The sequence below is a fragment of the Impatiens glandulifera genome, chromosome 3, assembly GCF_907164915.1.
Source record: "Impatiens glandulifera chromosome 3, dImpGla2.1, whole genome shotgun sequence".
Classification (NCBI taxonomy): Eukaryota; Viridiplantae; Streptophyta; class Magnoliopsida; order Ericales; family Balsaminaceae; genus Impatiens; species Impatiens glandulifera.
The window spans coordinates 12,571,779-12,588,066 of record NC_061864.1 but is presented as its reverse complement, the minus strand read 5'-3'; the positions used below and the strand labels follow the sequence as shown (position 1 = coordinate 12,588,066).

General features: G+C 34.3%; 1 protein-coding gene across 1 annotated transcript; it reads right to left on the bottom strand.

The window, feature by feature from the left end:
- Positions 1–11,624: 11,624 nt before the first annotated feature.
- Positions 11,625–12,982, bottom strand: LOC124932919 (histone H1-like). Its single transcript, XM_047473630.1, has 2 exons — positions 12,748–12,982; positions 11,625–12,618 (listed from the first exon to the last, which is right to left on the bottom strand). The coding sequence occupies exons 1-2, from the start codon at positions 12,913–12,915 to the stop codon at positions 11,869–11,871; spliced, it is 918 nt and encodes a 305-aa protein (XP_047329586.1). The 5' UTR covers positions 12,916–12,982; the 3' UTR covers positions 11,625–11,868.
- Positions 12,983–16,288: the final 3,306 nt, after the last annotated feature.

Genomic DNA, 16,288 nt, shown 5'->3' with positions numbered 1-16,288 from the left:
AATCAAGGACCTTCCTTCCAGCTTCCTTCCAGTCTAGAATCTTCCTTGGGTTGGGCTTAAGAGGGCTCAAGCCTCCTCCTCTTCTTGGGCCAGGAGGATTGGGCCGTGACATTCTCCTTAAGCCTCCTCTTCCTGGGCCAGGAAGATTGGGCTGTGACATTCTCCCCCACTCAATCTGGCGACGTCCTCGTCGCTTCCTCCTTGTAGGCTTGGATGATGTCTCCACATGAGATAAAAGTTTTGAGCGACGTGCTGGCTTTCTAACCCGTTTCTTCTCTAAGAAAGGGCCTTCGTATTGCCTCACAAGCCCCTTATGAATTTTGGAAAATTGTCTCTCTTGATGGAGGAGAAGTTTTATTATCACTCGGTTTCCTCCGAACTCCAAGTGTCTTCTCTTCTTTTCCTCCCATTTCTTCATTCTTTTGGCGGTCTTGGCTATTTCGCACTTCTCTTTCTTGAATGGAAACTCCTCTAGTTGCCTCTTCAATTCCTCCAATTTGGAAGGTTTAATGCGATAAAGAACCGTCGCCGATGGTTTAGTACATTTGACTAACTTTTCTCTATGATCCACCTCTCTCTTATGGTGGAATTTCTCTGATAATCCAATGGATATTACATCAGGACCTTTCTCTAGGACAGTTGTAACTTCTAGATGTATCTTCTCTTTAGACACAGTTTTCTCATCTTCTTTCACAGTGACAAAAGATGATGGGTAGGTGCCCTCCGCACCTTTTGAGAGTTGCATGGCAGATATGTGCCTAGTTTCTCTCTTGCCCTCTCTTGTTAAAGGTATTGTGCGAGTATTACCTTGCTCTAGAATGTACATCATATTGGCAGAAGGGAGTAGGATGGCATTTACCTTGTCTAGGAACTCTATGCCGAGAACCATTTTGTAGTCATCCATGTCGATAATGGAGGAATCCAAAAGGCCGGTCCACTCCCCCAAGTTGATCTTTACATTACGAGCAACTCCATAAGTCGCACTAGGTGCCGAGTTGACTGCTTTAAGCCACCCTTTCTCTTTAATGTACTTAATCCTCAGTCTTCTCGCCTCCTTTACCTTTAGAAAATTGTTGTTGGCTCCCGTATCTAACAAAGCTTTAACCATGTGGTTTCTTACTCTAGTTTCCACAAATAGTCGTCCTTTCTTCGCGGACTTTGACTTATCAAACTTTGCTGTAACGGCACTAAGTAGGTTTAACGACCCCAATCGAGCTTCATCGTGAATGCGTTCTTGCTCCTCCATCAATGCTGATAGTTTATTCTTCATAGGGCACTCTCTTGCTTTGTGCGGTCCTTCACAAAAGAAACACTTTATCCGGGGTCTCTCTACATGTTTCTCCTCCCGATCTTCTCTACCATTGGGTTTGGTAGACTTAATTGGGTCTTCATTGTTGTAGATATGGTTTCCACCATTTTCCCCCTTGTCAATCCTCTCATAGATCGACTTTGGTTTCTCTTGCCTTCTCATTTCGAAAAGGGATTCAGCCACGGCAATAGCGGTGCTTAGATCTTGGACCCCACGTCGTTCCAACTCCAGCTTCGCCCACATTTGTAGACCATCAGTGAAGGCGAACAAGGCTTCGTCGTCTGAGTAGTTAGGGATTTCAAGGAGAGTAGCGATGAACTCCTTGACATACTCCTTAATACTCCCTCTGTGTGAGAGTCGCCGCAACTTGGCCCTTGCTTCTCGAATGGCGTTTTCAGGATAGAACTGTCTCTTAATTTCCTCCTTGAATTCACCCCAGGTGTTGATAGAACACGTACCTCTTTCAATGTCGCTACTCCTTCGCCTCCACCACAGCATTGCGGTGTCTTCCAGGTATGTCGTGGCAGTATCTATCTTCCTCGCCTCTTCTACTAGGCCGAGTGCTTTGAAATACTGGTCCAGACTCCATAAGAAGTTGTCGATCTCTTTCGCATTCCTCTCGCCTAAATACGCTTTAGGCCTTGGAACATCTATCCTTATCGGATTGTGGACTACTACAGGCGCACGTTCGCACTCTTGCGCAACCGCCTTCTTGAGTAACGCCACATCCTCTTCAGTGGCTTGTAATTTAGATGACATTACCTCGAGTTTCTCGGTCAAGGTAATGATTTTACCAAGGAGGGTCTGCTCCACGATCTGAGCTTGCTCTTGACACTTGGACAAGCCTTCATTCAGGGCACCTTGCATTCCTCCTCGGAGCTCGTCTCTTTCCTTCTCAAGCTCGGCAATGCATTCCTCTAGGTCCCCGTCATTATCTTGTCCGTACGCCACGGTGAGTTCTACCTTCTCCAACCTGGCGATAATGTCAACGATAGCATCTCTTGATCTTTCTCTTTCTTTGGTAGCTTTGGTTCCTCCCGCCTGAACTTTGCGAGAGTTCCTACCATCTTCTCCGGTCCCGTGGGGAAGATTCTCTACTTCGTCCACGACCTTTGAAGTTTCTTCCGATCTTTTCGTCATTTCAGCTCTGATACCAATTGTCACGGGCTCAGTCTTTTCACTGACGATCCGTGCGGCACTAGTTACGATCTTCGCAAGAACGAGTAACTAGTCAGCCTTACTCGACGCAACACTCGGCGTTTAATATAATTGACACAAGAATTCTAGAGAGAGAGAGTAACTCTTACAAAGAATAGTATATTACTCGAATACTTGGTGATTTACAATGCAATACTTCTCAGGTATTTATAGGACTAATTCTAGCTATTACATTAATTGTGCACTAATTTAGGGATTCCTTATAATTATCAATCAAGGACATTCCTAATTAAGGACATTCCTTTTATACGTCAATTAGTGATGCACTAATCAAGGAATTCCTTTTAACTCTCAATTAGGTGCGCTAATCAAGGACCTTCCTTCCAGCTTCCTTCCAGTCTAAAATCTTCCTTGGGTTGGGCTTAAGAGGGCTCAAGCCTCCTCCTCTTCTTGGGCCAGGAGGATTGGGCCGTGACATTCTCCTTAAGCCTCCTCTTCCTGGGCCAGGAAGATTGGGCTGTGACAAATGACATCGAACAACAACTCTGGTTGTAGAACCCATTATTTTTTTTGGAAAAAGGCAACAAAATCAATAAAATATGACAAAAATCTAAATAAGGAGTCTAGCTAAAACAAAACATAGCCAAAGGACATCGATATCATGCTCTAAAATCCCTCAAGAAGACGTTAGAGATTTAAAACTTTAATGAAATAGGGAATTATTATTCATTTACAATTGAGTTAAGGTGAATGAGCAATGTGGAAAACACATAAGAGTTTTTTCAGGGTCTGCAACTCTAGTTAAATACGATCTGGTCCAAACCCCAGCCAACGTAATTAATTAAACGGAGCTTAGGGTGCATGCATCCATAGATCTTTTTCTCGCAACAATTCGAATGATGTTCAACATTGTATGTGTTTTTATTTTATTTTATTAAAAATGGATATTAAAAATAGACCTTATATAGAATCCCATGCATATTTTCGAATGAGAGTAGTATATTATATAGAATAGGAAAAAGGGTAATAATGGTAGCTAGCTTATTTCATACAAAAGAACATATACATGTGTACAAAATCTTGAAGGATGCTCTCTGCAAGAGAACAAGATTATTGTTCCATTTCCATATGTGAGGAAAAGGGAAAGAACAGAAAAGCATGCATTATAATTATGAGCTAGTGACAAAGAGAGAAAAAGTGGAGTCTCATTCATGTGAACAAATTAAAGCAATAATCTCTTTCCATAATTTATATTCATTCATACATATATACCCACCACCGAGCATGCATAAGATCGATCTAGCTCTTCATTTCTACCATTTTCAATGGTGGAGAGGAATGTTGTTTGGTTCGAGGTCATTCACTCGTATGGTTTAATTTTATTTGGATGATTTCGGACCAGGCTTCATTCCCCTCAACCGGAGAGAATTAGTTCAACCAATGAAAGATAGTTTGGTTCTTACAAAAGGTTAGTTATCCTTTTACGTACTCGGTCTTTATTTCTTCTCTTGATAACCCCGACCGATTATTTGTCGTAATATGTAGAATCAAACCTTGACTTAATCAAATGGATCATTAATGATCATGCTGCATCCCAAGAACGTACTCTTTTTACGGTCGTTAAAGGATAGTAAAAAAGTTGTGTGTCCTTTGACGACGGTTCATATACCGTCGTTGAAGTTACTTCGAACATCCGTCGGTAAAAATCTCCAGTTGGTGTCAAGAACATCAATGCCGGGTTACGGCAGTAAATTTACCATCTAAAGTTTTTTATTGACTAACTTTTTGAGTTGTAAATCAAGAATAATATATATTACAATTACTATTCATAGAAATTGGTTGCAGTTTATTAGTATAATTGACTATGATAGATATTTAAATAGAAAACAACTTGAAAAACTTATTTATAATTGGTTTTCATTTGATTGTGTCTCAAATTTGTGTTTTCATATCTCATTTTTGAATCATTTCAATTAAATTAAGAAAACAAAATATTTCCACTTCTTTTATCTAATATTTTGTATTCAATCTAATATTTTGTATTCAATTGTTTTTTCTGTACTTGTTTTTGATCATATAGTTTGTTCTTATTTTCATTATTAATATTTTAATTTGGTACATAGCTTAAATCCAAAAACTATTACATATTTATCTTATTTAATTCTTTGTTAAAAATATTTCTATCTCAATTCTGACCAACCAAAATTAACAACAAAACCAAACTTATTAAACCATCCTCCTCCTCAAAAACACCAAAAAATTTCACAACAATTAAACTAAACTCATTAATTTATCCTTCAGGACGCAGACAAAAATCAAACCAAATTCAATTTCATATTGTTAACAACAACCAAAATCAATCAAACCAAGTTTCACAAACATAGGGAAACGCAAACCAAATTCAACTCATTATTCTCAACAACAACAACCAAAATCAATCAATTAAAGACCAATCAAATCAAGCTTCAAAAATTCACTTTCGATTTCCTCTCCTCCAAGACTAATAATAAAACTAACCATCTTCTAAACCATCTAATTCAACCAAATCAACATTCGTTATGTCCAAGTTACCCTCCTCACTCAAGAACAAAAACAACCAAACTCATTTCCACCAAGCTACCAAAATCCTCAATCCAACTAGACGAAAACAAATCCACTCAAACGAAATCTAAAACTTCCGATAAGTTGGTTAAGACCACCGACAAAAAAATATTAATAATAAATAATTAGAGCCTTTCATCAATGGTAACAATTGATGGAGGCAGCGAAAGATTATCACTTGATTGAATCAATAACGATAACAATGTTCTGATACTATGTTGGAATGAAGAAAGAAAGATTGTATTGAATTGTTATGAATGGTTGAAGCTAATATAATATTATAATATAATATTAATATTATCACATTTTATAATATTGTGATAATATCTTAAAAATATATTATTTTATATTCTAACATTTCTCTCTCAAACTCACGATGCAACAACAATAATCATTGAGAGTTTGTCAGTCAGAAAACGAAAATGCGAAAAACAAGAAGGTACTCATCGTTCTTAATCTTCATCTCTTCCTTCTCTTTTACACAATCTATTGACCATCCATCCAAAAAGCAACTCTTCTTCGATTCAGACCAACCAAAATTAAAAACCAAACCAAACTCATTAAACCATCATCCTCTTAAAAAACAACAAACAATTTCACAACAACAAAACTAAACTCATTAAATCATCCTTCAGAAACACAGGAAAAAATTAAACCAAATTCAACTTCTTATTCTCAACAACAACTAAAACCAAAACCAATCAAACCAAGTTTCACAAACATAGAGAAACCCAAACCAAATTCAACTCCCTATTCTTAACAACAATAACCAAAATCAATCAAACCAAGACCAATAAAACCAAGACCAATCAAACAAATCTTCAAAAACTCACTTCCGATTTCCTCTCCTCCAAAACTAATAATAGAACCAACATTCTTCTAAATCATCTAATTCAACCAAATCAGCATTCGATCTGTTCAAGTTACCCTCCTCACTCAAGAACTAAAACAACCAAACTCATTTCCACCAAGCTACCAAAATCTCCAATCCAACTAGACGAAAATAAATCAACTCAAATGAAATCTAAAACCTCAGATAAGTTATTTAAGATCACCGACAAAAACTAATATTAATAATAAATTATTAGAGTCATTCATCAATGGTTAAGGTTATCATTGATGGAGGCAGCAAAAGACTATCATTTGATTGACTCAATAACAAAAAAAAGGCTATGATACCATGTTAGAATGAAGAGAGAAATATTGTATTGAATTTTTATGAATGGTTACATAGGTTATATCTATTTTATAGACATTATAATTAACAAATAAGAAAACTAATATAATATTAATATTATCACAATTTATAATATTGTGATAATATCTTACAAATATATTATTTTATATTCTAACATTCCCTTTTAAACTCACGATGCAACAATAATAAACAATGAGAGTTTGTTAGTCTAAAAACGAAAGTGCGAACAACAAAAGGTACTCATCATTCTTAATCATTCTCTTCCTTCTCTTCTACCCAATTCATTAATTATTCACCCAAAAAACAGCTCTTCTTTGATTCGACCAACCAAAATTATCAACCAAACCAAACTTATTAAACCATCATCCTCCTCAAAAAATCAAACAATTTCACAACAACCATACTAAACTCATTAAATCATCCTTGAGAAATACAGGGAAAACCAAACCAAATTCAACTCCCTATTCTCAACAACAACCAAAACCAATCAAATCAAGTTTCTCAAACATAGGGAAACTCAAACCAAATTCAACTCCATATTCTCAACAACAATAATCAAAACCAATCAAACCAAGACCAATCAACATTCGATATGCCCAAGTTACCATCCTCACTCAAGAACAAAAACATTCGATCTGTCCAAGTTACCCTCCTCGTTCAAGAACAAAAACAACCAAACTCATTTCCACCAAGCTATCAAAATCCCTAATCAAACTAGACAAAAATAAATTCACTCAAACAAAATCTAAAACTTCAGATAAGTTGTTTAAAACCACCGACAAAAAATAATATTAATAATAAATGATTAGAGCCCTTCATCAATGGATAAGGTAATCATTGATGGAGACAGCGGAAAACTATCACTTGATTGACTCAAGAACGATAATAAGGCTTTGATACCATGTTAGAATAAGAGAGAAAGATTGTGTTGAATGTTATGAATAGTTACATATGTTATGTCTATTATAATAATATAATATTAATATTATCGTAATTTATAATATTATGATAATATCTTACCGATATATTATTTTATATTCAAACAATTACATTATCTCCGGGTTTTTTCTAACCAGATAGTCAACTATAAAATTATAGGGACATAGATACATCTTGTAAATCTCGTTATTTTAGCTGTCTCAATCCATGTCTCCCAATAGTCAACGACAACTTCCATGTCCCCCAATAGTCAACGATAGTTTTTGGAATAATCAATTGGATTCATGTCAAATTTTACAAAAGGCTTCAAATATTTATCATAACGTAACAATGTAAAAGAATATGAGAAATCATCTTTAGTTTTCACCTCCTTATAACACATATGACTCATAATAATCATGTTATTCTTTATATATCTATCATTAGTGAAAATTTCATCGTTAATAACACTCCAACGAAAAAAAATTTGATAGACATCTTAGATTTCCACAAATTTTTCCAGCAAAACTCAATTTAGTTGACTTTATTAATAAATGTAATAATGTTCATATTGAAATTATTCAGATCCCATCACCGCATAAAATCTCATTAAAACAAGTGTAATAAGTGAAAACTCGACTAACTAAAAGAAAAACCTATCATGTTTGTAGAGAAGGTGATCTAAGTTATTGTAATTGTGATTGTGGGAGTTTGATCCCACAAAATACCTCTGTTTTCAAATAAGCTTAACATAAAAATGTTTTTCTGATATGAGCTGAAAAATGAGCAGCACTTCATCTCTATAGGAAGAATTAAGTCCAAACTAAAGGCATTTGTTGACCTATGAAACATTAGGGAGGATCTGTTGTGCCTCACACTGTTAAAAACGATGTCGTATATAAGATACTGAAGTGACTTTTTTTTAATGGTGGCACAGGTTGAGGCACAATAGATCCTGCCCCCAAAACATTAGGTCCAACTCTTGTTCTAATGATTACATGAGTTTCCAACACACATATAACTGATATTCTAACATTTCTCTCTAATAATATTCTACAATTCTTTTCAATCACTCCTGTCTAGGCAGCCATAGACAATAGAGATATGACAAAAAAAAACAATTTTACATTTCACCTATCCACCCGCCCAAAATTTAAAAAAAAAAAAAATGCATTAGAGTGGAACATTTGTCCTCTTTCATATGGGATGTGAAAGAACTCAACTGTCAAATGATGATTGATGGAGGCCAGAATCTTATCAAAAGCTGGATGCTATCTAAACAAAAAAAAATTGAAGTTTTTTTATCCATGTTTTATTTTAATTATAATTTTTTTTAGTAGAAGGGTCTTGTTTAAAGATCAAAAAAACACTATAAATTGAATTGGAATATCATTTAAACCATTGGTATCATAACATAACATGTGTGGAAACAAGAGATAGAAGATCTTTTTTATGTCAAAAATCATTATTTATATGTGTTCGTTAGTGAAAAAACAAGTAGATAAAACTGATAAGAAATGCATTTGAGTTATCATCAGGAGTGTGGGAGTTATATTAGGCATTGGGTGGATGATAATGTTCTCAACAATGTCACTGAAGAAATAAATATTAAGGGTTTATGGAGAAAGTTTGAAAAGTTAAATGCTCGGAAAACCATGTCCGGTAACTTGAATATATTGCAGAGAATCATTAATCAATTGTTTAATATGAATATCAAGTTTGATGATAAAGTGTAAGGATTATTGTTTCTTGGTACACTATCAACCTCATAGTAGACCTTCAAAATGTTATTATCCATTTCAGCCCTAAATGATATTTGTACTATGGAGACAATAAAGAATAGTGTCATCAATATAAATATAAGAAATTGCTGAAATACTAATAGTATAGACCTGGATGAGAAAATTAGAAGCAAAAACAGATTGAATAACAATGCTAACAATGACTAATATTATTGTGGCAAAAAGGAGTATATCAAGAAATTTTATTAAACGTTTCTAAGAGATAACAAAAATACAAATAATAAATAAAGGAAAATCAATGAAAGTGATAAACATGAGAAAGTTATTGTGGCCACCAATGATTTCTTTATTTTATATAACAGTGATGTTAATCTCGCTGGTAAAAAAACAAGTTTGGTGATTAACAACTGTGCTTCAATACATGCCACATCGCGGATGTATTTATTTACATTTTACACTTCCAATGATTCTAGAAGTGTTAAAATGAGTAACAATGGCATTGCTAAAAAATTATTAAATTTTGAAATGTGCATATAACTTGAAAATGACAACACATTAATTCTGAAAAATGTGAAGCATACATCTCCGACATCCGTATGAATTTGATCTCCACCGGTAAACTCAATATTGACAAGTTTTGTGACGATAATTAAAAGTTATTAAAGACTCCTTGATATTAGCAAAGGGAGAAATGTGTTTCTCATTCTATATGATATGGGCAACTATTACAAATTATAGTCATTGTTTAGCTCAACAATGATGTTGGTAATTGATGAGGAAGAAAAGTGTAGAATTTTAGCATAACAGACTTAGTCATATTAACGAGAAGGGTTTGATAATGGTGGCTAAGAAAAATCTTTTTTCTAGAGTGAAAAATAGTTATTTGAAGTGTGATCATTGTTTAGTAGGAAAGAAGATTAGAGTTGCCTTAAAAAAAAATTCAAAACTCACGAAATCTTGTATATTTGATTTAGTATATTCTGATTTGTGTGGTCCTATGAAAACAATAACACTTTGTGGTGTTTTATATTTTGTGACTTTTATTGATAATCATTTAAGAAAGAATTAGATGTATACTTTAAAGTCCAAATATCAGGTGTTAGATGTTTTCAAACGATTTCATGTTTTTTGGAAATGTAAAACTTAAATGTATTCGGACGGATAATAGTGGTGAGTAATGTGGTTCTTTTGATGACTATTGCAAAAAAACATAAAATTAGACATAAAAAAACACCTTCTTGGTTTAGTTAGATGTTCAAGTTGAAATGACGAGATCTTTGTTTTCTAATCACAATTTACGAGTTCTTTTGGGGTGAAATTTTGCATACAGTGGTACATGTTTTGAATCTCATTTCAGTCCAAGTCGAAGAATATTGTTAGGTCCTACAAAAATGCGTGTTTGTTGACTGTTTGTATGAAAATTGAAATCGGTTGGAACTAAAAAATCCAGATTATTTGATGAGTAAAACAAAGGCAAGAGGTTCAATATTGAGTAGTATCTTTCAAAGCTGCAACTGGAAAAGAGAAGCCAACACTTTAAAATCGGTCTTTTGTGCAAAGAGTGGGGAATTGAACCATCAATGGTGCTGAATAGAAACTTCCTTAATTGTCTGGATTAGAAATGAATTGAGAGAATGTTCTCCCTCATTTAACACCGGTTGAATTCTGCATTTTAATTATTGGAAATCTAGTACCTTGTTTTGTTTCATTTTATTCTGATATTCCTTTCATTAGTAAGTCCCTCATACAAGAATCTAAGTTTCAAGATAAACTAATTTATCATATATAGGCAATATAGATTAGAAATTGTCATGATATCTCCATTCCAATATGACATTGTTCCTATGTTATATCAATACTTCTTGTGGAGCAATAATAATGCGGGATAGTGTATGTCGAGTAAAGTGGTGGCTTTCTAGGAGATATATATGGGTCCAAAAAGATAGTGCTAACTTGATGAAATAACTAGAAGCTACAATGAAACGAATCAGTAACTTGATGAAATAACAATGAAACAAATCTAGACTAACATCACCGAAATTACAATTTAGTAGATTCGCTATTTGGGTCAATTTCAGGTTAACGGGTTGAACGATACTAACCTGAATCTGGCATGTTTAGTAATTCGGGTCAAAATCTCTAACATCACCTATTTATTTGTGATTGGCCTGAACTTGACTCGTTTGACCTATTTTATTTAACTCAACTCGAATCAAATCCGATTAATTATTTCACATCTCTTTATTTTAAATTAAAATAATATTAACACAAAACAAAAATAAACTTAAATCGTAATTCGTTTATAGAAATGTAAAAATAAATTAAGTGAGTGAATAGAAAATAATCACACAAAACTCAAAAAAAAAAAAAATTAAAAACTTATGAATGGTTTCAAGTCAACCCGATTTTGATATAAACAAATCAACCTAAAAATACATTACCCTAACCTAAATTTTTTTGTCGGATCCAAAATTATCGGCCCAACAATTTAAAGATTAATAATAAACTTTCTACATAATTACTTAATTATTACTAATTCATTTACTATAGTAAATAGTTCAATTACTTTCAGTTTAAATCACTAATTGTTAAAAGAAAAAACATCTAAGAAAGAAAAAAGAAAAAACATCTAAGAAAAAAAAAAGAAAAAACATCTAAGAAAAAAACATCCAAGAAAAAAAAAAAGAATAAAACCAGGTGATTGAAGTTCTAGAACTGATTCTTCTCCTCCACTAAAATGGTCCAAAAAGACAAATGAAAAATACCCCCAAGTTACAGAGACCCCAAAAGATAAGAAAAAAAATTAAAAATAAAAAAAACTATACTAACAGAACCAAACTATATAGTAAAAACCCTTTTTCCATGGGTAAAAGACCCACAAAGTTCGACAAATTTACAGGACTACCCCTGCAGACAACAGCCCCCAATTTGCGGCTTCCTCTTCATTTCTTCTTCCCCTTACCACCTGCCGCTGCTTTCTTCGCCGGCGACTTCACCGCCTTCCCCTTCACCGCCTTAGCCGGAGCCGCCGCCTTCTTCACCGGAGTCTTCTTCGGCGCCGGTTTCGGAGCCGCAGCTCTCTTTCCAGGAGATGTCCTTGTAGAAGTCCTAGCCACTTTAGCTGGCTTCGCAGCTACCTTCGGCTTCACAGTTTCCTTTGCCTTGGGTGCCACAGCAGCAGCAGCAGCCTTCGGCTTAGCTGCGGGTTTCGCTTTCGCAGCTGGCTTAGCAGCTTTGGCAGCAACTACAGGCTTCGCCTTAGCCTTGGCCTTAGGTTTAGCAGCAGCTGGCTTCGCTTTTGAAACAGGTTTGGCCGTCTTCGCCTTCGCGGCTGGCTTAGGTTTAGCTGCTGCTGGCTTAGGTTTAGCTGCGGCGGCGGCCTTAGGCTTGGCTGGCGCCTTCTTCTTCTCAGCCGGTTTCACAGTCTTCTTAGCCTTCGCCGGTGCCGGTGCCGGTTTCTTCTTGGCAGGAGCAGCGGCGGCAGACTTCGCCACCTTCGACTGAGCAGGAAGCTTGAAAGAAGCTTTCACTTTCACCAATTTGGAAGTCGAAACAAGTTTCTTCAGCTGAACCAACAACAATTTCTTGAAATTAGGAGGAAGCTGTTTCTGCTTCTCCTCAATGAACTTCGTGATCGCGTACTGACTCGATCCATTCTTCTCCTTAAGCGATACAATCGCTTCGGTAATCATCTGAATCATACAGATCAAACACCATTGATCAGATCTAAGAAGGATTCAAATTCAAAACCTAAACAAATCACAAAACGAAACTAAACCCTAGATTATTATATCATTATATATATATATATATATGCTAACCTCAAGATAAGGAGGATGAGTAGGAGGGTTTCTGGCCTTCCTAGGTTTAGGCTCCTTAACCGTCTTGACCTTTCCTGCATTCTCCGCCGGTTGAACAACCGCCGCCGGCTCAGCTTCCACGACGGCCGGAGGTGCCTCAACTACCGCTACAGCTTCTTCGGTGGCCATATCAGAAAGAGAGAGAAAAGGGTATTTGATAAAAATCGGATCTGAGATCAAAAAGAGATATTGCAGATGTGAGACGATGAAGAAATATAGGGGACTTTAAATAGTAAGAGGACGACAAGCTATATCCATAAGCTGAAACCTGATTGGCTTAGACCCTACGCACGCGGATAGCTGTTTTGTTAAATTTTGAATATTATCCGTCAGATTACATCCCATCTAACGGTAATAACAACAAAAGGATGAAGCTTGGGATGTAGCTTCAACAAAAGTTTGGTTATTTACAATACTTTATTTGTGTTTTTAGCCTCAATTGTTTTACAAATAACTTTACCTATACTTAATGGATTTTAATGAAATCTTTATGGATTTCTAGCAAATTACATTAGCTTTCTAATGAATATTCATAATAGACCTAATCTTTTTTCATTCATTAGATATTTTGAGTCAAACAACTAAGTGTCATTACATGGTTTAACTTTGATCATGTTGAGGTTTTCATGAGTTTATGTAAAATGCTTAAAACCGAAAATCAATTTTAACATTACCTATGGTAGAAGCCTTGTAGAGGAATCTATCACAACGAGAATCGTTGAATTTGGAACACGTTTGGGTATTTGAAATTTAATTTGATTGCTACTGAAGATGAACATTTTATCGAGTGAGTTAATTATAAGATAATTTTATGATGTAAAATTACTTTTAAATCATGTATATCTTTATGCATGGCATGTAATTTGATTACATATCTTTTATGAGCATTTATGATAACTAAATTTATCAAATCAATTTAAGATTTTAATATATAGGTATGAAGTGTGAACAATGTTCGGAAAAGTTGTCGTATACTATCATTTGCCCTATATGAAAGTTGTCGTATACTATCATTTTAATACATAGGTATGAAGTTAAGTATCTTCCTTATCGAGAAAACCATACTCAAAATTTTTGTCGGATACTGGCATGACACGTGATACTTAAAAAAATTTCAAACGCATTAATCAAAGCGTTTCTTCCAAATCAATGACACGCGAATCATTAATTAATGAATTATGCTTTCATCTACCATACTAAATATAAATGTAACATGATTATCTCCAAATCACTTGATTTCAATCTCGACATAAAGGAATACAATATGTACATCATCCCAACCTCCTATGAGTACCGAAATAGTATTTTAACGTATAGATTATACTTTTCAACATAAAAGAAATTGTTTTAACCGGTATGATATTAGTTCATTGCTTCCAAATGATTTTGGCTGAATATGTTTCCATTTAAGAACACATACACAAGAAAATCTAACTTAGTAAATGACAATTTATGGGTACTGAGAAATTGAGGCAGGAATTTTTATGTAACTTTACTCTGTTTTAACTTGGTGGAGTAAAAGTATAAACTAAGATTTCACATAGTGACATATTGCATGAACCTGCATATATTAATGTAACTTTGGGTGATGTAAAAGCAATTTCAGACTTTCAGTCAAGAGTAAATACATATAATCCTTGTATGTTATGGTGTAGATATTATTATTGGCTTAAGTGATAACTTAGGAATCATTTACCACTGGTAATTTTTTCCAATAATTATCATTCATCCACAAACAGCAACAGCATACTAGTCCATTAACCTGTTTCGTGTAAGAACAAAACATGATCATAAGAGTTGAACTTCATGAACTACAAAATAAGCATTAAGAAACAAAGAGGTTATTGTAGGATTGTAAAGAATTTACCTAAGATTCGAGTCGAACCAAATGATGACCAAATCGGGAGTCACTTCTTCTAGATCATATGATACTCATTCACAAATGTGCTCAAGTCTCCCAAAAAACATCAATTATTAAAGGTTCCAATTTGAGCTCACATGTGGACAAGGAATAATAGGTGAGAATTTGTCTCTTTGAAACCCCAAGCACATATGCTATCTGCTAGCCGAAATGAACACTGGAGTCTCTTATTAGTCAAAATGTCAACACTCCCATGATCCCATCTCACATTCATCAAGTCTTCTGCAAAATTTGATATTGGCCCCAAAATCCATCTTATTGATCAAACATATGTTTCATTGTCTTCTAACAAACAATCATTTCAACAAGTGTCAATGTATCATACCAAAAACTAATAGACTGGTCATCCCCCATCTTGAACTTCACATTGTATCTGAAAAAACTTCCATTTGAAACTGACCCTCTTTCTAAAAGGAGTCTTCCAACACCATTTCGAGAGAAGAGTCCTATCAAATAAAAAATTGTTATGTCTCGAATTTTGCTAATGAAATTCGATCATTGTTCAAAAAGGTTAGTTGGAAAAAATACAATCAAAATTTGTTGCTAATAGAGGGGTGACATAAGGAAGAATGTTTTGAGAAGTGACATCTCCAACAAAGAATCCTATTGCAAGATATAAAGAGATGTTTCAAGAATTTTGTCACTTTGTGGATATTGCACATTACAACAATGACTCAAAAATATAAGTTAAAACAAGTCACATTAATTCTCTGACATGGGATTTGAGGAAAGTATCATGTAAGGACAATATAGAAATTTGAGAAATGTGTATTCTGGATATGCAATGTAGTATAATGATTGTCAATTTTAAGCCTAAAAATAAGTATTCAATCTATTTATGTTTTGTACTTCTAACACTTTTTACTTACTATTTTTTGTATGTGTACCTTAAGAGAAGAGAAATTGATACATTTTTGTTATTTAATTTGGAATACTAAACTATTACAATGAAAGTACAACTTATAAAATAAAAGAGACCAGTTAAATAAATAACAAGTTTCAAAATATGTATAAATGAATATTTTGTTGGGAATACCTCAGCCTTGCTTTCAACACTTAAGTTAATGTCTTTGAAAAGACAAATTAATTAATGATATTTCACATTATACACCACTTTAATTATCCTCTTAGATGCTAATTTGTGCCAATGTTTTCACAGAACTAATAAAGTTCTTGTTGATAATCAATTCAATTGAAAACATCAAGGGTCTTGAATGAATAACCTACTTGTATTAATGAGGAATGATTTTCTCTGTTGTATAGCTTTGGACATATTTCACAGCTAGAAATGACATGAAAAGTAGATTGTGACAAAAGTAGATTAAGGGAGAATGTGATACAATGTTTAAGACTTTTAACTATTTTTCAAAGAAAACTGGTTTTCTTCTACACTTATGGGAAAAGCCAATATTTCCACAATTTGATGGATGAATAATGAAATTCTGAAATGGAGAAGTTCTTCGAAAAAGAAGACATGGAGATGGCAAAAAAGAGTATGTAAAAGATGCTCGCAACTTTAACCTGGATTGAATTAAAAGACGTGATTAATAGTCATAGTGAAGGTTCTCATGGTAACATTTA